Source organism: Plecotus auritus (genome assembly GCF_963455305.1).
Source record: "Plecotus auritus genome assembly, chromosome: 1".
Taxonomy (NCBI): domain Eukaryota; kingdom Metazoa; phylum Chordata; class Mammalia; order Chiroptera; family Vespertilionidae; genus Plecotus; species Plecotus auritus.
In genome coordinates this window covers 188,480,784-188,502,733 of record NC_137770.1, presented here as the reverse complement: position 1 = coordinate 188,502,733, position 21,950 = coordinate 188,480,784, and the positions used below count along the sequence as shown (strand labels likewise).

The 21,950-nt window shown below is 39.4% G+C and overlaps 1 protein-coding gene across 4 annotated transcripts in view; it reads right to left on the bottom strand.

Annotated features, from left to right (window-relative positions):
- SPARCL1 (SPARC like 1) overlaps nt 1-21,950 on the bottom strand; it is a 55,550-nt gene that overhangs the window by 20,356 nt on the left and 13,244 nt on the right. Inside the window, exons 1-3 of one of the 4 annotated variants that reach the window (XM_080661366.1) lie at nt 13,415-13,517; nt 11,399-11,623; nt 2,767-2,831 (exon numbers count right to left, since the gene is read on the bottom strand). In XM_080661366.1, coding sequence (XP_080517492.1) covers nt 2,767-2,820 — 54 coding nt within the window. In that variant the 5' untranslated portion in view covers nt 2,821-2,831; nt 11,399-11,623; nt 13,415-13,517. Of the gene's footprint in view, nt 1-2,766; nt 2,832-11,398; nt 11,624-13,414; nt 13,518-21,950 lie in introns of those variants that run through there. The other 3 variants (XM_080661367.1, XM_080661365.1, XM_080661364.1) reach the window with 3 other exon arrangements.

Below are 21,950 nucleotides of genomic sequence, written 5' to 3'. Positions count from 1 at the left end.
GAGGGGATGAGAAGAGATAAACCAAAGAACTTATATACTTACTAGAGGCCCAGTGCACAAAATTCGTGCATGGGGGGCGGAATCCCTTAGCCTGGTCTGCATGCTCTCACAATCTGGGACCCCTCTGGGGATGTCTGACTGCTGGTTTAGGCCCGATCCCTGGATTGAGCCTAAACCGGCAGTCGGACATCCCCCTTGCAATCCGGGACTGCTGACTCCTAACTGCTGGCCTGCCTGCCTGATTGTTCCTAACCACTTGCCTGCCTGCCTAATCACCCCTTACTGCCTCTGCCTCGGCCCCTGCCACCACAGCTTCATCCGGAAGGATGTCTGGAATGACATCCAGAAGGTCGTTTGGCTGTCCAGTCTAATTAGCATATTATGTTTTTATTATTATAGCTATGCATAGCCCATAGATACGGGCAATAGGGTAGTGAAGACATGAAGGGAGGGTAGGGGCTGGGAAGAGGGGGGCAAGAGGGAGGAAATGGGGGATATCTGTAATACTATCAACAATAAAAAATACATAAAAAGATAAGGTCATGTACATTAAAATATTTTATAAATTTTAAGGAGTTACCTAGGTGAAAAATTACTATGGCTAGTAGCAATAGCATGCAGTGGTAATAATACAAAGTGTCTGATATCTTAGGTAGGTAGTCGCCATGAGTCTTTATTAAAGAGATGCTGTGGACACTCAGATGTCAGGTTAGGTGTAAGTATAAGACTCAGATTCCATTTGCATGGACTCATCTTTATTCCATTAGCAGGTCCTGCAGTGCTGATTGTGCAATATAAAGAAAGGGTGGGAGTACAGGGTTTATCTTAGACTTGGTTTGCTCTCCTGCTTCTTATTATCTTTTCAACTAAGAAGAAGGATAATATGTTTTAAAATTTCCAAAGAAGCTTTTTGTAAGAGGGAAAAGGAGAAAGAATGGCAGCCAGTTGGCAAGTTGCCGGCAGGGGCATGAGGTAAGCCAAGGCCGGAGGAGATTTTAGGCTTATTAGAAGAGGACTGTTCCTCCTCTCAGCTCCCTTCCTCTTCAATCTCCCTTCTCAAAATGGAAGAGATGCACAAGAACACGGCAGCTTATTTTCTTTCAGAAGTTTCTTGAAAATGAAGTTGTTTTTTCCTTATGCTCACATCTACATTTTAAACAACGTACTCTCTGGATATGTGCACGGAATCTTGTAACCACCCAGAATCTACCCACTGACTTCTGGAGAACTCAGGCAGCAGCGGGAAATGATACAAGATTTCTAACAGATAGAGCTATGAGAAGGTATTTTGAGCGTTTCATAGGTCTGTGTGATAAACAAAATTGTCCTAAAAAAGAAACATCTGGAATGTGTCTCTATGCAGGCAGGTCATTCAAACACTTCTTTCAAAGACGCTTTTGATGCCTTTCTGCACAGCAGCAACCGCTTCAAGAGCAAAACACATTTTCAGGGGAAAACAATGGTTCTGTGGAGCCCCTCTCTGTGCTGAACGTAATTTATCCCTTGTTTGTAATTTCCGAGGACAATGTGTAATTTCGGCTGGAGTGGCTCCACACTATTTAAACACGATTCTTGGCAGTGGTCATAAATTCTGTTTCCTCAGAACTGCCTGGTCCGGTGGCATGGCATTTGTCTTTGCTGACACATCTGTCAGTCAGAAGCTATCTACCAGCTGGGATCGCATCTGAGAGGGAGGGACAGCAGGGACAACAGATAAACTGCTTTGTCTATTTAAAGGAGCCCTATTCCTCCATTTGGTGAAAAAGAAAAAAAAAAATACACAAATCCTTTCATTTGGTTAAGGATGGATGATATGGCTTTTTGGGGACATTCAAATTGTCACCAGCCATGGAGATATATATCTTTTGTTTTTCACATTATTTTGAGGCTGCTGATATGTCTCAAAGGATTTGATTTGTACAGCTGATTTATTGCTTTGTGAATGGTGGGGCCAGTATATGTGACTGAAAAAAAAGATGTTTTAGTCCTGTCTATTTTCAGTGTTTATTTGAACAAACCCCTAAGGACGAGTTAAGAACTGATTTGTGGTTACCGTACCATTTCCTGTCCCTAACCCCTTGGTTCCTGTTTTTATTACAGACTCAGCATTTCTCATCCAGGTTGTATTTGACCTTGAAGAAAATGCTGCTGGAGAGCGTGGCTGTGCCCTCCATCATTTCTCATACAAATTCCTTAAATTTCTCATGCTAATGTGATAAGCTTCCTTAGGAGAATTTATTTCTTCCTGTGCTCTTTCGTATTTGGGCATATTTCCTGACTAATAAACTGATAATCAGCATTTTCAGCTACATACCAGTATATAAGGCATCTTATAGAATCTGTTAGTTCTGAAAGAAATATGTATTTTTAAAGTACCATATCTCAATTTTCCTAAGCATCCATTCCTCACTTGGGCAAAAAATATGTAATGTGACTAAATCAAACAAAAAAGTTGTAAGCTACTACATAAGAACATTTTCTTTTAAAAAAATTGCCTTTATTTATTTATTTATTTATTTATTTATTTAGAGAAATTGATGTGAAAGAGAAACATCAATCAGCTGCCTCCTGCCCCTTGCCAGGGACAGAGCCCGAAACCCGGGCATATGTCCTGATCAGAAATTGAACTGGTGACCTCTCGGGGTGTGGGATGACCCTCAAACAACTGAGCCACATTGGCCAGGGAAAGAACATTTTCTTTTAAATGGAGGATTTCTAAACTAATATCAGGAGGGAGAGATGTAATAACAGAAAAAAAAAATTTACCGGGATTGCTGCTGCAGTTCCCAAAATGTACAGGAAAAAAAGCACAGTCTTCATGCTTCCAAGACCTGTGAACCAAGAAGAGAATTAGTAGTGGTGGGTAAAGTTTACTTATGTGTGAAAGGCTAAAAGATAATCTTAGCAAATATTGAGCTTGATACCGTCCTTTGTATTTACAGGTGATTGCTGTCTTTGTGGACTAACACGTCTGCAAGGACAGATTAATGACAGTTTTGACCCACCTGTGTCCCTGTGAGGACTCCTTGAGTTTTTGGCCCAGCTGTATTGGTGGAAACTGTGCTTATGACTGCATGTTCTTGAATGAAAGCTCTACGCAAATCTTGGACCTTAAGACTTGCAAGTATTCAGAGTGAAGTTATCAGTCACAAAGTGAAGTAATAGGGTGTAAAAAAAAAAGTCTCTTTGGTGGTAAAGAAACCCACACATTCAGGGAAGAGTTTTAAGCATGAGACATTGTACTGCACTCAAGGAGCCACCAATGTTCACCTAATTTAGAGGTTTCACATTGTGAGTTGGTGGTGGCCTGCAAATGGGTTTGGTTTGGTAGACACTGTGTGTTTTAAATTCACATTTAAAACGCTGGAGATTTCATGTGAAAGATCCACCTACGCCATTTCTCTTGAACCACTGGCCCTCTTGGCGACAGCAGGCTCTCATGGCGACAGTTGGCTAGATCGGAGTAGAGACTGTCCTGTATAAGGGATGCTGGCATTTGTATCTGGTCTGTTTCACTTTGGTTATTTGCTTGCATTTTTGAGTTCTGCTAGTTCCAAACTAACATTTTCAGTTTAGAGATGAGACAAGTGAAACAAACAGGCTAAGTAAATTGGCCTCTAGGTGAACTCTCTTAAAAGGAGTGGGCTGTCTACAATTTCTTGCACAGTATCCTTAAACCTGGTAATCTGAACTCTGACTGAGATTAACGATACAGTTTTTAATCACTAACAGAGATTTTCTATCTCCGAAACTCCCAGAAATAGTAGGTAACTCTTTTAAATTACTTCTTGCAATCATAGTTTTATACATACATGCATTACAGAGCTTTAAATGACACTTTGAGGTTTAAAAAGAAAGTGAGTAGTTTGCTAGTTACCTCAATATTTTAAGCTAACATGCTTAAATGGATATTTACAAGAAGGTGTGCGGGATGGGAGTGGGGTGGAGGGGATCGATGGGGGAAAATAAGGGGACATCTGTAATACTTTCAACAATAAAGATAAATTAAAAAATATATGCATATGTTTTATCTATCCCATTTAATCAACAGAGATTTTGGTTTCTTCATCTGATTTATATTTTTCTTACTTATTATTTGTATTTATTTATTTTTTTAGGAAGCATAGGAATTACTACAGGTATTTGGTTCTAACTTCATTAGCAAATAATGTTTAAAAAATGTATTTTTATTGCCCTACCTGGTTGGCTCAGTGGATAGAGTATCAACCCACAGACTGAAGGGTCCTGGGTTTGATTCCGGTTTTATCTCGGTTACAGACTTGATCCCTGGTCCTGGTCAGGGCATGTGCAGGAGGCAACCAATTGATGTGTCTTTCTCACATTGATGTTTCTCTATCTCTGTTTCCCTTTCTCTCTTCCACTCTCTCTGAAAATCAGTGGAAAAATATCCTTGGATGCGGATTAACAACAACAACAACAACAACAACAACAACAACAACAACAAAATATGTACTTTTTATTGATTTCAGAGAGGAAAGGAGAGGGGAAAGAGATAGAAACATCAATGATGAGAGAGAATCATTGATCAACTACCTCTTGCACGCCCCTGACTGGGGATTGAGCCTGCAACCCACGCATGTGCTCTGACCAGGAATTGAACCATGACCTCTGGTTCATAAGTTGATGCTCAACCATTAAGCCACACAAGCCAGGCAGCAAATAAAGTTCTTATTGAAGAAAAGGAGGTTGTAGGTGTGAGCACAGACTTTTTATCACGTTAGAAACAAATTAGAACTCATTTTCACCTATCCCACTATTTGAACATCACGAGGTAGACCTGGAGTAGGGAACAGTGCTTTGGAAGGATGGAGAGAAAAGCTGCACATAGAAGGTAATTTGGGATAGAGTATGGAGGAAAAACTCAAATCATGTATAACCTTAAATAATAATCCATTCTAGTTTTAATAAAAATAGCATGTATTCCGCTTGGGGATTTTAATTCCTCTAAGGGCCACATCTGAAAATATCTATTCATTACTTAAATAGAAATTCAGAGTACTAACATTGAAATGTGTGTTACATTATTTATACCTTTAAATAAACATTATGTGGAGCTAGTAATGGTGTATAACAGATACCAGATTATATTATCAAAGTGCCTGGGGCTTATCAAACAGATTTATAACTGGGATATTATCTTATTTGATCATTTAAACAACTTCATTGATATAGTAGATGAACAGGCTTAGAAAGGTTATGATAGGTCACACTCAAGGTCAAAGAGCTGTTAAGAAGAGGAATTGGACTGGAACCCAGCTTTCCTGGCTCCTGTTCTGGTACTCACCCCGCTAACTTGTAAATAAAGATCTCCATTTACCTCTTACAGAAAGATGTTGGGAAGGAGAAAAACAACAAACAAATACCCCCAAACCAGTATTGGAAGAAATTCAGAGTTCACTTTGAATTAAGGAGTTCCAAGCATTTTAAGGTTTACGGTTTTTGCCTATGTGGCAAATAAATATTTTTCTGTGTTGGGGAAAAAAAGGCTGATCATAGAAGATTGGCTGGGTTATTTGATAGCAAAAGTCCCTTTCAATAATGCTTTTTAGTCTAAACAAGGTCTTTGCATAGAAATTAAATTTCCCTTGAATGAAGAACATGTCTAAATAAAAGCTTGTAGCATGTTAGAAATGGTCTTTGGGAAAGTTATGTACGAGGATAGGCCAGTGAAAGACTTAATAGAAGGAAATGGCAATATTAAGGTGAGAGGTGGTCAGAGCATTGAATTTTGGCTGTGGTCTTGGAAATGGAGAAGAGAAAAATAGATTCAGTTTGTACTGGTCTCCGAGAGCCAATTGTTAAATTTTCAGGAATTTAGTTGACTATTAAATAAAGCCATTATTAAAAACTAGAGGCCTGGTGCATGAAATTCATGCATGGGGAGGAGGTGTCCCTTAGCCTGGCCTGCACCCTCTCCAATCTTGGACCCTTCGGGGGATGTCTGACTGCCCGAAGGAATTGGGCCTAAACCGGCAGTCAGACATCCCTCTCGCAATCCGGAACCGCTGGCTCCTAACTGCTCACCTGCCTGCCTGCCTGATCACTCCTAACCACTCTGCCTGCCAGCCTGCTTGCCCCCAACTGCCTCCCCCACCGCTGGCCTTCTTGCCCCCAACTGCCCCCCCCAGCTCACCTGCTCACCCCAACTGCCCCCCGTGCCGGCCTGTTCGCCCCCAACTGCCCCCCCGCCCCCGCTGGCCTGCTTGCCCCCAACTGGCCCCCCTGCCAGCCTGCTCACCCCCAACTGCCACCCCCTGCCCCGCCAGCCTGATAACCCCCAACTGCCCTTCCCTTCTGGCCTGATTGCCCCTAACCACCTCTGCCTCGGCCCCGCCACCATGGCTTTGTCTGGAAGGTCTCCTGGTCTAATTAGCATATTACCCTTTTATTAGTATAGATTAAATTATACACACATATACTTAATAATATCAAACAAAAGAAATAAATACTCAAAACACATCACTTCACACTTATGCTGCATTTTACTGTTACTTACTCTCTTATGGTTATTTATGCCTGTTGAATCTGTAGGTGGAAATACTATATAATGTGCTACTGGGCATCTGTTCCCAATTTTGCTCAGTGATGTCATGCTAGTAGTTTGAAATTACCCATAGTGGGAGGATTATACCATGGAAATCATCAAATGCTGCTCAATTTCTCTCCATCCTTCCCCAAAGCTGATTGCTAAACATTTATCAGCATATTGAGTTGTACACTTGAAATCTGTTTGGTTTTGTTAACTAAGGTCACTCAAATAATCTCAATTAAAAATATTTACCAGCATATCGCTGGAAAATATTTAAAAGTAGAACAGATAAGATTTAATAACCAATTGGATATTGTTGGAAGAAGAGAAGGAATTCTTAGGCTATCACATTTCTAATTTGGGCAAATGGGTAAATGATAGTATTAATCACTAAGATAAGGAATTATAAGAGGAGGATCAGGTTTTAGAAGAAAGGTGATGAATTAGTTTTGGACTTCTTGAATTTCAGTAGAGATATACTTGAATAAGTGAGTCTTTAGGTAAGCATCGAGCTGGGGGTTAAAGATATACTTTGGGTGCTATGGGCATGAGAAGCTATATAATGAGTAGAGCAGAGGGCAGGGGCCAGAAGGCTGGTGAGTAAAGACCATTAGGTCCATTAGAGGATGGGAAGAGCTAAAGATACAAAGGATGAGAGACAGGAGTTTCACATAAGAAAAAGAGTGTAAAATGTCCCAGAGAGGTCAAAGTAAACAAGGCCAGGAAATTATCCACTGCCTTGGGAATTACAGAGGTTATTGGAGAGTTGTGGGAGAGTAGTTTTGGTGCAGTAGTGTTGGTGTAACCAATCTGTAGTGACTGAGGAGTAGATAGTGATGAAGTAAAGACAGTGGGTGTGAAGATGGTTGTCTATGAAAGAAAGGAGAGTAAGGGGAAAGTGTGATCACAGGCAAATTTTATTTGTATTAAAATGTAGTCATCCAAGTGTTTTTTATGCTTAAGGGAAAGCAAAAGAAACCCAAATGAGCCCAGCTGGCATGGCTCAGTGGTTAAACATCAACCTATGAACCAGGAGGTCAGGGTTCGATTCCCCATCAGGGCACATGCCCCGGGTTGCGGGCTCCATCCCCAGTGTGGGGTGTGCAGGAGGCAGCCATTCAGTGATTCTCTCTCATTACTGATGTTTCTATCTCTCTCTCCTTCTCCTTTCATCAATAAAAATATATTAAAAACAAGAAAAAAAGAAACCTAAATGAGAAGATAGAGGAGAAGATAGGAAATGTGGTAAGCAATGATTGCCCCAGTGACCCACAACTCCTGGGCTGCATGCCCTGGACTTTGGCCTTGGCCTTGTGACTTGTTTCGGCCAATGGGACATTAGCAAGCATGGTGCCAGCAGAGGCTTGGCAAGCACTTGCACACTAGAATTTGTCCTCCTGTGAAAGCCATCCACCATGCTATAAAAAAGCTTGGACTACCGACTAGCTCAATCATTTAATGATAAGCAACCATGCAGAGAGAACCTTGGAGGATGAGAGACCATCTGGGATAGCTCAGCCTCAGCCTCAGCTGAGCTCCCAGCTTGCTGCAGCCACATGAGTAATTCCAGACAAAATCAACAGAAGAACCACCCAGTTGAGTCCAGTACAGACTACAGAATCATGTGCAAATAAGGGAGATGGTTTTAAGCCATTTAACTTTGGGGTGGATTGTTATGCAGGAATAGATATCTGAAATAGGGGAAAACAGAGAAGTTGCCTGAATCATTGTGTAGCTAATACTGCACAGCAATTCATGACATAGGCTCTGAAACAGGACTTCCTAGACGCTCATACTTTATTTGCATAATCCTGAGTAAATTATTTAGCTCTTTTTTAAGCCTCAGTTCTTTACCTGTACAGTGAGGATGAAGATAAAGTGAGGTGATAGAATCTCAGTAAGCCCTTGCTAAATATTTGCTGGTCTAATGTTAAAGCACAGGTGGAAGGTTTAACTCTGAAGAAAAGGAAGATTCTTTCTTTTTTTCTTTTCTTTTTTCAGAAAAATATAGAGAAAAGCTTAACTGTAAGGATGTGTTGAGACAAGGCCCCAGGGATATAAATTCATTCAGTCAGACATGGCTATTCCTGCCTTATATTTATACAGCATTTTATAGTTTATAAAATATTTTCTTATATGCTGTCTCATTTGATCCAATAAGAAAAAAAGCGTAGATAACATTTAACTATAAGAAACTGAAGTTTGGAGAATGTAAATTTTTACTTGGCTCAGTGTGCTAGGGTACGAGGTGAGCAAGAACCAGACACCACACTTTGGACTCAGAGCCCAGGGTTCTCACATGGTTCAGCAGAACAAGCTGCAGACTAGAACTCAGAGGTTTTGGCTTTGGGCCCTAGCTTTACTAAGTACTAAATGCTACTTTGAGCAATTACTTAATGTCTCCAAACCTCATCTATAGAAAAGGAATGACAATTCCTTCTAGTGTCTAAGGAGCCGTTGAGATGGGGAAGCTCTTTGTAAACTCTGAAGCAACATAAACATATAAGTGATGATTATTCCATTGCTCTGCCTGGTGCCTCTTATCAGTATTATCACTATAGTCATCTATGCCGTGTATTAAGTGATAAGGGAAATGAATCTTTAGTGTTCCCTTACTTTTTCTCCTCTCTCCTTTCATGTCTTCTTCCCCTTTTGGGATTTCAAGTCTGCCTAGGCCTCCTAGTTATATAATATTTTCACATTTAATCCATTCATTAAACAAACTCACTTGTCTTATATTTCATGCATTTAAATTCCGTTTTTTTATATGCATCTCATCTATACTTAGAAGATAAGAATGTTCCTGAATTAATGTCTTTCTAGTCTCAGGTAAGAGGTACTTTCACCGTGGCTTTAGCCCAAAGGAACTACTAGATAGAATGCTGAGAATCTTGGCATAGCCGTGGGAGAGACATACAAAAAGTATAGGGTTTGTCCCATGACCTTCAGCGGCCAGATATGCAGGGTTTTTTGAGAGTCAACCCCAACATTTTCTGCATGGTCCCTGATCATTTACTGTGTCCCAGGACGGAACTATTTTCAGGGACCTCATGTTTGTTTATATTTCCCTCTGGCAACTGAAAACAAGACTTAAAGACAGAATATGGTTGTCATTTAGAATGATCCAAGTGGGAAACTACCTCAAGGTTTCAACTGTAAAGCAGATGCCTGTATTGCATTTTTGAAGATAAGACCCTGTGGAACAATCCAGTACCTAGAATGTAGAAGGCCTTGAGTTTCACATTGTCCTTCAAAGCTGGGCATTTGTGCCTCATGAGCTAATTGTATTTGCCACACACACTGATATAATTAATTTCCAGGCCTTTAGCTTCTTATTTTAAGAATTGAACAAATGTGCTGGGAAACAAGAGATATTTTGAAAACAACTGTTATACTGAAGTCTACAAGGAGGCTTAATTAGCTGATGCTTGCAAAGTACTTTGAAAATGAAATCCATGATGTTCTTGCTATGTATGATATAATTTATTCTTGGATTAGTAAAAAGTCATATACAGCATGTCCCCCCAAATGTATACACACTTTAACAGCTGATAGCTCAATTTTGAAAATGAAATGTATTTTAATAAACACTGCATTTATACTTTTTTTGGGGACACCCTATATTTCAAGATATTCAAATTTGGTGTGCACTTTCTACAAAAGCAGATTGTTATTTCTACAGAAAGAGCATATAAACCCTAGCCAATTTGGCTCAGTGGATAGAGCATCAGCCTGTGGACTAAAGGGTCCCAGGTTCGATTCAGGTTAAGGGCATGTGCTCAGGTTGTGGGCTTGATCCCCAGTAGGGGGCATGCAGGAGGCAGCCAACCAGTGATTCTCTCTCATCATTGATTTTTCTATCTCTCTCCCTCTCCCTTCCTTTCTGAAAGCAATAAAAATATTTAAAAAATAATAATAAATAAATTACCTTAAAAAAAAAAAGAAAGAGCAAATAAAATTCTAGGAGAAAAATGCAAAAATTAGACTTATTTATTTATTTATTTATTTATTTTTGGTTAATTCTCACCTGAGGATGTTTTTCCATTGATCTTTTAGAGAGAGTGGAAAAGAGGGAAAGACAGAGAGAAACATAAATGTGAGAGGAACACATCAACTGGTTGCCTCCTGCATATGCCCTGGCCAGGGCCCAGGCCGGGGAGGAGCCTGCAACCATAGTACATGCCCTTGACTGGAATTGAACCCGTGACCCTTCAGTCTGTAAGCTGATGCTCTACCCACTGAGCCAAACCGGCTAGGGCAAAAATTAGATACATTTCAAAATACGGAGTTATTATTCTTAAAAGCTTAAATATGAAGTGTTTATGTGAAATTAGATAAATATTATTTTGTCCAAATGTATGAGCTTATTCAAAGGCAGCAGCATAGCTGAAAGAACACTTGGTATAGAACTGGAAGATCTAAGTTCCAGACAGGAGCTACCTTTAGTCAGCCAAGAGACTTTGATCAAGTGACTGGTTTCTTTACCCACAAAAAGGAAAATGATAGTACATTTCCTATTTATTTTTAGGGTTGTTTTGAGATCCAAATGTGATCATATAGTCATTTGGTAATTTTGCCAACTGTAAAAATGAACTGAAAGATATCATTTATTTGAGACACTCATACAGCAAAAAATGGTTTAATAACCTGAATAATTACTACTTCGCAGAGACTTGAATTGATCTCTTTACTTAGTTATTTAGTTATTTCTTTCTTTCCTCTGCACTACTATTTCTTTTCATGGGTAGAGAGAGGTTAAAGGTGAGAGACGGTGGGGAGATTTGAAGAGAGCCTTTTCCTTCTGTTAAGAGCAGAGTGCCAAGTACCAAACTTTCAGGAGAACCTCACCTGGAATTCTGAAAGATGACAGCTAAATCGCCTTTCTTCAGTATGGCCTTCCTGGGGAAACCCAAGATTTGGAATTTCAAATGCCGTGAGTTCTTCAATTGGCTGGAACCATATACCACCAAAACAAATGTCCAGATGAAATATTTGGCATGGCAGAAATAGTTTTCCCATTAAGAATCAAACATCCATGGCCATCAGCTCTATTCAAGTCATGTGGGTAGCTGTCTGGAGACAATTTTGAACATTTCCCCTTTAATATGTATAAACTCTCTGGTATAGTAAAGATGGCTGTAAGTTCTTTGCTACTCTTGTGTGGAGGTGGAGTTGAATTTTCCTCCCTTTCAACCTGGATGGGTCTTAGTGACTTAGTCTATCAAATCATTGCGACAGAAGTGATTTCAAAGGTTAGTTCAGAAGAAGCCTTTGAGTTTTGACCTGGATCACTTGGAACCCTCATTTTGGGAGCCACAAGCCACTTTGTAAGAGACTGGCAATGCCACAGAAGACACTGTTCAACAGTCCCACAGACCCCAGCTTCCCATCTGTCCTCACAAAGACACAGGATATATGAGTGGAGCCACTTCAACCCTCTAGAGCAGCTCAGCACCTCTGAGTGACCTGCCCAAACTCTTGACTCACAAAATCCTGAGACATTATGAAAGGGTTGTTGTTCTTAGTCACTGAGTTTGTAAGCAGCAATAAAGAATTGGAATAAACATTAAATATCTTGAGTGAAGTAGCACTCAAGTACAGTATATTCATTAGTAGTAGAATCACTTATGTTCATCAAAGTCTTATTTTATTGAAAAAGTAGATTGTTATCATTGACTGTTTAATATAGTAGCTAATGTGATGGCTTATAGTGTTTGAGATTTTATTATATGTCAGGTACAATGCTAAGCACTTCACCTGTGTACACACGTGTATTCCCACCTGTCACCTGATCTCCACATCATGTCCATCCCGTGAGAGCTTCCTGAACATCCCTCTGTGCCACCGTGCCCAGTCGTGAGTGACAAGGATGTGAGAATTTCAAACGGGTGGCTTTTCAGGGACACTCTCAAACATCTCTCTTTCTCTAGCTCAGGGGAAATTCATACATTCTCCTCTTCTATAACGTGTAATTGAAGGATTGCTTTAATTATAATTAGAGGATCCCCATGACTTATCTTTGGCAAGATTGTGCAATAGCCATGTTTCCACACTTCTTCATCATGCCTTTCAGAATTCCTCATCTTAGTGTACTGCTCTCCACTATTGACCTCGCTGGGTCCCATTTCACAACTCCGTATGGAATGTGTCCATGGAGGCATACTCTGTTCTCTCCCTCAGGCATTTGCTAACCCTTCAGAAAGTCTCCGCCACACCCTGCCCTGTGGTGTAGAGGAAGAAATTATTTTGGTTATATTTATTTTTCTTTGCTCAAATCGTATTATGGTATATGTCCTCTCATTTCCCCTTTATCTGTGAAGGCAGGGTTTTCTCATATTTACATTTATTTATTCCTCCCCCTCTCCTTTTTGCGTATTCTTTGGGGTACAGACATTTGAGTATGGCCAGACATGGATGTACTACGAAACTAAAAAGTTTCAGGTCTCACTTGGTACAAGCTCTTTACAAAGCCCTGTACTTGATTTTGATTTTTTCCTGTTTTTTAAAAAAGAGGACCCCACACATTGTGTAAATGTCCTGTTTATAAATGCCGAGTCCACTCCTGAGTAAGGCTCACCTGAAGGCCTGTAGCATTTGCTGCAGGACTTAATATCTGAATGATTTTCTGCATAGTATTAATAGCATGACAACTCACTGCTTGAAGCCTACCTTATCACTGAAATGACCAGAAACAGGAATCTTATTCTTTTTCTGCCATTAGCTTTCCTCTCTATCCCTAATTTATTTTATTCTCTACCTCCCTGGAATTTCTTTTCCCTGAATACCAGGTTCTTAGCTTTCTCCTCTGACTGCTCTTATTTGAATTTCCCTTATTTCTTAAACTCTGCCAACATAAAATAAAACCTCTTTGGATTTGGTGGAAATTGTCTCTCTTCTTCTTCTTCTTCTTCTTCTTCTTCTTCTTCTTCTTCTTCTTCTTCTTCTTCTTCTTCTTCTTCTTCTTCTTCTTTAATTAAATATATTTTTATTGGTTTCAGAGAGGAAGGGAGAGGGAGGGAGAGAGATAGAAACATCAATGATGAGAGAGAATCATTTATGGGCTGCCTCCCCCACTGGGGATCAAGCCCGAAACCCTGGTATGTGTCCTTGACCAGAATCAAACCCTGGACCCTTCAGTACACAGGCTGACGCTCTATCCACTGAGCCAAACCAGCCAGGGCACCTCTTCTTTTGTTAATAGAGCAAGTTGGTTGTTAAGTTCTGCTAAAGTTGGGAGAGGAATCTCAAGTGCTTTCAGCTCTTTGAATGCACGAAGAATTATTTACTGGGGTAGTTGTCTCCCAGGATTAAGAAAAACAGCAAATCATTCCTAAGAACAGTTCCAAGTAGCCTCATTCTCATGGTGTTGGGAACCATGGGGAACAATGGTGGGCTTTGATGAGTAGTTCTTGTGTGAACCACTAATGAAAGCACTCAGTCCAGGCAACAGTCCCTCCAGGATTCAGCACGTGATGGGCACTTCTCATTTGCATTGTTGAAGGGAAACACATTGAAGAAGAGAAACAATCGGGTGCCCCAGTGGTGCAATGTTACTCATTACCTGCCTTTTCCGAAAGAAGCAGAAACAATAAACCCTAATGGATTTCGTGGCTGGGAATTGAAGAATTCTTTGAAAATAGGTTGGCAAACCTAAGCTTATTTATGCCTCAGAGGGTTAGTGCTAGAAAATTCATTAGCGCAAGGAGAGGACACAGCTGGCCTGCAGCTGGGAATCCTATCTCTCCCACATGGGGAAGAGAGTTTTTTCTCTGAATATCTAGATATTTTTCATTTGTTCTCCCAGATTCACTCCACATCCACTCTCCAGCCTTATCCATCCTGAGCTGTCCCAGGGCCTGTGTGAATTGCATAATCAGGTTCTCATGCCTGAAGGTTTATGTTGGGCTTGGCCAATGGGGAGATATTTGAGGAAAGGAGGAGATTAAATTAAAATATGTATTTTCCCAGCTCCTTCTCTGTGACTGAGTCCCTCTCCTGAAGGTCACAGCCCCTCTCAGTGACCTCCACACAACATTTTCTGTCTAGGTTCAGAAAATGCTCCCATCCCTGGATCCTACAAGCTTAACTCTTACTAGCCTGTTCCTACAGCCCCTTGTAGCTGCTCCATATCCTGCCTACACCTTGGTAAATAATCCTTTAATTACACTCTCTTCCAATCCCTAAATTTTTTTTTTTTTTTTTTTTGCCCAGATCTATCATTTCCTTGTTGAGACCTGGACCAATACCACCCTTGATTCAAAGTTTAAGATTCATGAGTTTGAATATTTTCAGATCTCCTGCCAACAAAGCTGCCCCCTGCTCCTCAGTGCTGCCCTGTTTCAAGTCTTTTTATAGTTGCTGTGGGACCTACTTGGAACCTTAGAGACGGTATCAAAATTATTTTAAGACAAAGACATTTGAGATTCAACAGATGCAAAAGGAAGTTTTTTGGAGCTTCCCTTATCCGACTAAAAGTAGGAACTTCTGAGAAGTGAGAACTGCCATAAATTTCCTTTGGAATGACATCTACTCCCAGGAACGAGTACACACGAGTAAACCTACTATGAATCTTTTTACAGGGGAACTTTATGACTCAGAACAAGACAGAAAGACCATTTATACCTCTGTAGAAAAACATCACAGACTCTATTATCTTCAATTTGGTCTAAACATCCATTTGTATTTCCTAAAGAAATATTTTGTTCTTCCCACAGAAGCTGTTTCTCCTCCCTCCCTTTCCTCTACTAAGTTAGATATATAAGAATCTAACTTTAACAGTTTAGAGAGTTAGTGCTTTTGTTGGCTCCTATGGGCATATGAGTAAGTCATTTTCTTCTGTTAACCTGTCTCTTGTCAGTTTAATTTGCAGGGCCCAATTACTGAACATAAGAGGGTAGAGGAGAATGTTACCCCTTACCTACATTGCCTTAGTGGGTGCACATTTTTCTTTTTCAATGGAGCATACCAGGCCTCATCATTGGGGAAATAAAAAGCTGTAAGTTATTAAAATGTGATCAGCACTCAGTGAAGATGATTTCACTGATATAATCACAGGATTTGAAGGTGCTTGGAATTAAAGAGATTTAGAAGGAAAGATGGGCAACAGCTCTGAGAGCATTTTGTGTTGGAACAAGGCGTGCTTCACTCTGTGGTACTCCCATTTCTCCTTTCATGCAGTCCTCTGTAGTATGAGAAAATAACTCAGCACAGAATGTTATGACACTGGATTAATCTGGAACATTGGGAAGTAAATTAGTCTCTCTGTTCTTTTCTCTTCCCACCCCAGAGGGAACCCAATTCATTAGCTCAATTTGACTGAACATTTTAAACATTGTTCTAAAAGTACTGGGTTTGGGTGGTTAGTCTTAGAACATGTAGAAATTTGTATCTAATCAAAAGTAGTCTAACTAGCTAAATTGAAACAAATCTGTATTTTGGGTAAATAATACTATGCAAGGCAATCTGTTGTTAATTCTTTTTGGACAATGACTAATTTATTTTCATGGCACTAAAATGTGCACACCACATTTAAAAACTAGGCTATGGATCCCTAGAGATATCAGCCCTGTTATCAAAATGCTGGGAAGCTTAAGGGGAGTCAGCCACTTCCAGCCATGACCACAACCTCAGACCTTACTGTGGCTATCATCCACACACATAGGATTTGAGAAAAATAAAACAACAAAGAACCAAACATAGAGTAAGCATGGGCTAGAAATTGTTTTCAGATCATAACAAGATATTAATTAGATGTTTTTATCAGTGAGCTGATGCTGGTACTCCACCTCTTACTTCTCCAATGCCTTTCTAAGAAGCTACTAAATGCAAGATCACTAGGATTACCAAGCTTTAACCCAAAACCTTCCCCAATTAAAACAAATCTTCTAGTATTCCTCTACCTATATTTTAAGAAATTACTGAAGGGGGATTCCAAAATGGCGGTGGGGTAAGTGGAAGCTACACTGACACATTCCCAAGCCCAAACTGGAATTACAGCTAAAATACAGAGAAAGCATCCTGAATAATCAACTGAAGACTAGCTGGAAAGAACCCTGATAACCAAGGAGGGAAAGTGGAGACCACATAGAGACTGGTAGGGAGGGCAGAGGCATGAAAGGCCTGGCTGGACTCCCACAGATAGCAGCTCAGGTTCTGTAGGGATATCTCAGCTGTGGGGGGTTCCCACTGAGAACTCTGGGGTCTAAACCCCAACCTAGGTTTCCCAGCCCAGAGCACCAGAACTAAGAAAGGTGCCCACAGAACATCTGGTTATGAAAAGCAGCGAAGTTGCAGTCTGCCAGAGAGAGATGGCTGGAAATGTATGTGCCCTCTTAAAGGGCCAAAGCAGAAAATTTCATGTGAAGCCACTCACCTTGGGTCCAGCAGAGAGAGGACAGAGTGAACTGGAGCTGTGTGAGCGGAAGCCAGGGTTGCAGGCTCTGGGGTTAGAGCTTGGAAGGTGGACACACTGGTCTACTGTGCCAAATCATTTCCTCATACTGCAGAGGACATCTCTCTGATCTTTACCATCTAGGCAGCTTTTGCCTGGGGGTTAGGGGAAAGCAATTGCCCACCCTATTGGAAAAACCCTTGTCCCACTCTGTGGAGTTTCTGAGGCCCATTAAGAGACTGGGAATAACAATCAGCCAGCAGGCAGAAGCAATTGCCCTACCCTGTTGGGAAACCTCCCACTCCATTCTGTGGTTGATAGCCTGAGGCTAATCAGGACTGAATAACAACCAGACTATAGGCAGATGCAGATCTCTGGAGGCTTTGAATCTTTGCCTGATATAATCTGGGGCCCAGGGCTAGGACAAGCAGACCTTGGTGCACATCTTGGTCCTTTCCAAAGGCACTCAGCCCCAGCAGAGGGAGCCAAGAGCTGTGGATTGCTGATTGCCCCAAACAGGGTACTCAGGGCCAGCATCTGACATTGGGAATCAGAGAAGATCTACCTAATATATAGACACAAACCCAAACAGGCAGCCAAAATGGGGAGATAAAAAAACAATCCCAAAATGAAAGAACAAGAGACTTCTCCAGAAGAAGAGCTAAATGAAATGGAGATAAGAACTTTATCAGACAAAGAGTTCAGAATAATGATGGCAAGGATGCTCAACAGCATGAGAAAAGATATAGTAACTATGAAGAATGACATAGCACTAATAAAAAACAATGGAAGGAATACACAGAAGATTAGGGGAAGCCAAGGATTGGATCAATGAATTAAAAGACAGGATAGAAAAAAATCACTCAATCAGAGAACCAAAAAAAGAAAATAACAATTAAAAACAGGACAACTTAAGGAAGCTGTGGGACAAGATGAAATATAACAATAATTGCATCAAAGGAGTACTAGAAGGAGAAGAAAGTTAGCAAAGAATAGAGAATGTGTTTGAAGAAATAATGGTAGAAAACATTTCTAACCTGGTGAAAGAAAAGGTCACACAAGTTCAGGAGGCATAGAGAGTTCCAAGAAAGAAGAACTCAAACAGGCCCACACCCAGACACTTCATAATTAAAATGCCAAAAATTAAAGATAAAGAGATAATCTTAAAGGCAGCAAGAGAAAGCAGTCTGTTACCTACAAAAGAGCTCCCATAGTCTATCAGCTGATTGTTCATCAGAAACTCTTCAGGCCAAAAGGGAATGATATAAAGTATTCAAGGAAATGAAAAAAACAAGAATTTGAAACCAATATTACTATATCCAGCAAGGTTATCATTCAAAATAGATGGCGAAATAAGAGCTTCCCAGGCAAAAAAAGCTAAATGAGTTCATCACCACCAAACCAGCACTGCAAGAAATGCTAAGAGACTGCTGTAATGAGAAGAGAGAGAGAGAGAGAGAGAGAGAGAGAGAGAGAGAGAGAGAGAGACCTACAGAATTAAAATGGCAATAAATAAATACCCATCAATAATAACCTTAAATGTAAATGGATTAAATACTCCAATCAAAAGACATAGTGTAGTTGAATGGATACAAAATCATGACCCAAATATCTATGTGTCTACAAGAGAACCATCTCAGAACAAAAGACTCACACAGGATGAGAGTGAAGGGATGGAAAAATGTTTTCCATGCAAATGGAAATGAAAAAAATAAGAAAGCTGGGGTAGCAATACTCATATCTGGCAAAATAGACTTAAAAATGAAGGCCATCACAAGAGACAATAAAGGTCACTACATAATACTAAAGGGATTGATCCAACAAGAGGACATAACCCTGGTAAATATATATGCGCCCAATATAGGAAAATCTAAATATATTTAAAAAAAGCATCTGGAGGACATTAAGGGAGAGATAAACAGCAATACAGTCATAGTAGGGAACTTTATCACCCCACTGACTTCACTGGATAGATCTTCCAGACAAAAAGTTAAAAGGAAACAGTGACTCTAAATGACACACTGGATCAGATGGATTTAATTGACATTTATAGAACATTTCACCCCAAAGCTGCAGAAAATACATTCTTCTCAAGTGCACATGGGTCATTCACAAAGATAGACCACGTGTTAGGACACAAAACAAGTCTCTACAAATTCAAGAAGACTGAAATCATATCAAGCATCTTCTTAGATTACAATGGAATAAAATTAAAAATCAAATACAGTAAAAACACTTAAAAACATTAAAACACATGGAGGCTAAATAGCATGTTCTGAAACAATGAATGGGTTACCACTGAGATCAAGAAAAAAATTTAAAAATTACTGCAAACAAATAAAGATGAACACACAACAACCCCAAATCTCTGGGATACAGTAAAAGCAGTCCTGAGAGGGAAGTTCATAGCACTACAAGCCTACCTCAAAAAACAAGAAAAATTAATAATAAACTATTTAACCCTACAATTTAAAGACTTAGAAGAGAACAATAAAAAAAGCCCAGAGTGTCCAGCCAGTGTGGCCCAGAAGTTGGACCAGGAAGTCACGGTTTAATTCTCAGTCAGGGCACACGCCTGGGTTGTGGGCTCAATCCTCAATGTGGGGCAAGCAGGAGGCAGCCTATTCTCTCTCATCATTGATATTTCTATCTCTCTCTCCCTCTACCTTACTCTCTGAAATAAATAAAAATATATATTTAAAAAACAAAAGAAAGAAAAGCCCAGAATAAGTAGAAGGAAGGAAATAATAAAGATTAGAACAGAAATAAATGAACTAGAGACTAAAAAGACAATACATAAGATCAATGAAACCAAAACCTGACTCTTTGAAAAGATAAACAAGATTAATGAACTGTTAGCTAAGCTCATCAAGAAACAAGCAGAGAAGACCCAAATAAATAAAATGAGAATGAAAGCAGAGAAGTAACAACTGACACTACAGAAATACAAAGAATTGTAAGAAAATACTGTGAGCAACTATATGCCAACAAATTGGACAATGTGGGTGAAATGAACAAATTCCTAGAAAAATACAATCTTCCTAAACTGAATCAGGAAGAATCAGAAAACCTGAATAGGCCAATAACAATAGATAAAATTGAAGCAGTAATAAAAAAACTCCCAGCAAACAAAAACTCTAGTTTGGACAGTTCCACAGGGGAGTTTTACCAAACATTCAATAAACTAACACCTATCCTCCTGAAACTATCCCAAAAAATCCAAGAAGAAGAAACACTTCCAACCTCTATTTATGAGGCCAGGATTATTCAAATTCCAAAACCAGATAAACACACTACAAATAAAGAGAATTACAAGCCAATATCCCTGATGAACATAGATGTTAACATCCTCAACAAAACATTAGCAAATAGGATCCAGCAATATATTAAAAAGATCATATACCATGACCAAATGGGATTTATTCCAGGGATGCAAGGCTAATACAATATTTGCAAATCAATAAATGTGATATATCACATAAACAAACTGAAAGACAAAAATAACATTATCATATCAATAGATGCAGAAAAAGTAAACAAAATCCAACAACCATTTTTGATAAAAAGCATCAGCAAAGTGGGAATAGAAGGAACATATCTCAATATAATAAAGGCCATATATGACAAACCCACAGCAAACATTATACTCAATGGGCAAAAACTAAAACCACTTCCTCTAAGGACAGGAACAAGACAGGGATGTCCACTTTTAACACTCTTATTCAACATAGCACTGGAAGTGCTAGCCATAGCGACCAGACAGGAAAAATACATAAAAGGCATCCAAATTGAAAAGGAGAAAGTAAAATTCTCATTATTTGCAGATGACATGATATTGTACATAGAAAACCCTAAAGAAGCTACCAAAAGACTAGATATTATGCAATATAGCAGGATACAAAATTAACACCCAGAAATCGATGGCATTTTTATACACCAGTGATGAATTCTCAGAAAGAGAAACTAAACAAATAATCCCATTTATCATTGCAACAACAACAAAAAAATTAAGATACTTAGGAATAAACTTAACCAAGGAGGCAAAAGACCTGTACTCAGAAAACTACAGGACATTGAAAAAAGAGACAGAGGAAGATATAAACAAGTGGAAGAACATACCACGTTCATGGATTGCTAGAATTAACATCATTAAAATGTCCATACTACTCAAAACAATGTACGGATTCCATGCAATCCCTATAAAATTACCAAAACCATATTTCACAGATCTAAACTCCAAAAATTTATATGGAACCAAAAAAATCCCCAAATAGCCGCAACAATCTTGAGAAAGAAGAACAAAATTGGAGGGATCACAGTACCAGATATTAAGTTATACTACAAAGCCACTGTAATCACAACAGCCTGGTACTAGCACAAGAACAGGCATATAGATCAATAGAACAGAAGAGAGACTCCAGAAATTGACCTAAGCCATTACGGACAATTAATATTTGACAAAGGAGGCAAGAGCATACAATGGAGTCAATATAGTCTCTTCAATAAATGGTGCTGGGAAAATTAGACATATACATGTAAAAAAATGAAACTAGACCACCAACTTACACCAAACACAAGAATAAACTAAAAATAGATGAAAGACTTAAATGTAAGACATGAAACCATAAAAACCCTAGAAGAAACCATAGGCAGTAAAATCTCAGATATCTCTCATAGCAATATGTTTTCAGATACATCTCCTAGGGCAAAGGAAACTAAGGAGAAAATAAACAAATGGGACTACCTGAAAATACAAGGCTTCTGTACAGCAAAAGAAACCATCAACAAAAACGAAAAGGGGCTTCATTGTATGGGAGAACATATTTGTCAAAACATATCTTATAAAGGGTTAATATTCAAAATATGTAAGGAACTCATACAACTTAACAAAAGGAAGACAAGCAATCCAATTAAAAAATGGGCAAAGGACCTAAATAGACACTTCTCCAAAGTGGACATATAGATAGCCAAGAGACTTATGAAAAAATGCTCAAAGTCACTGATCATCAG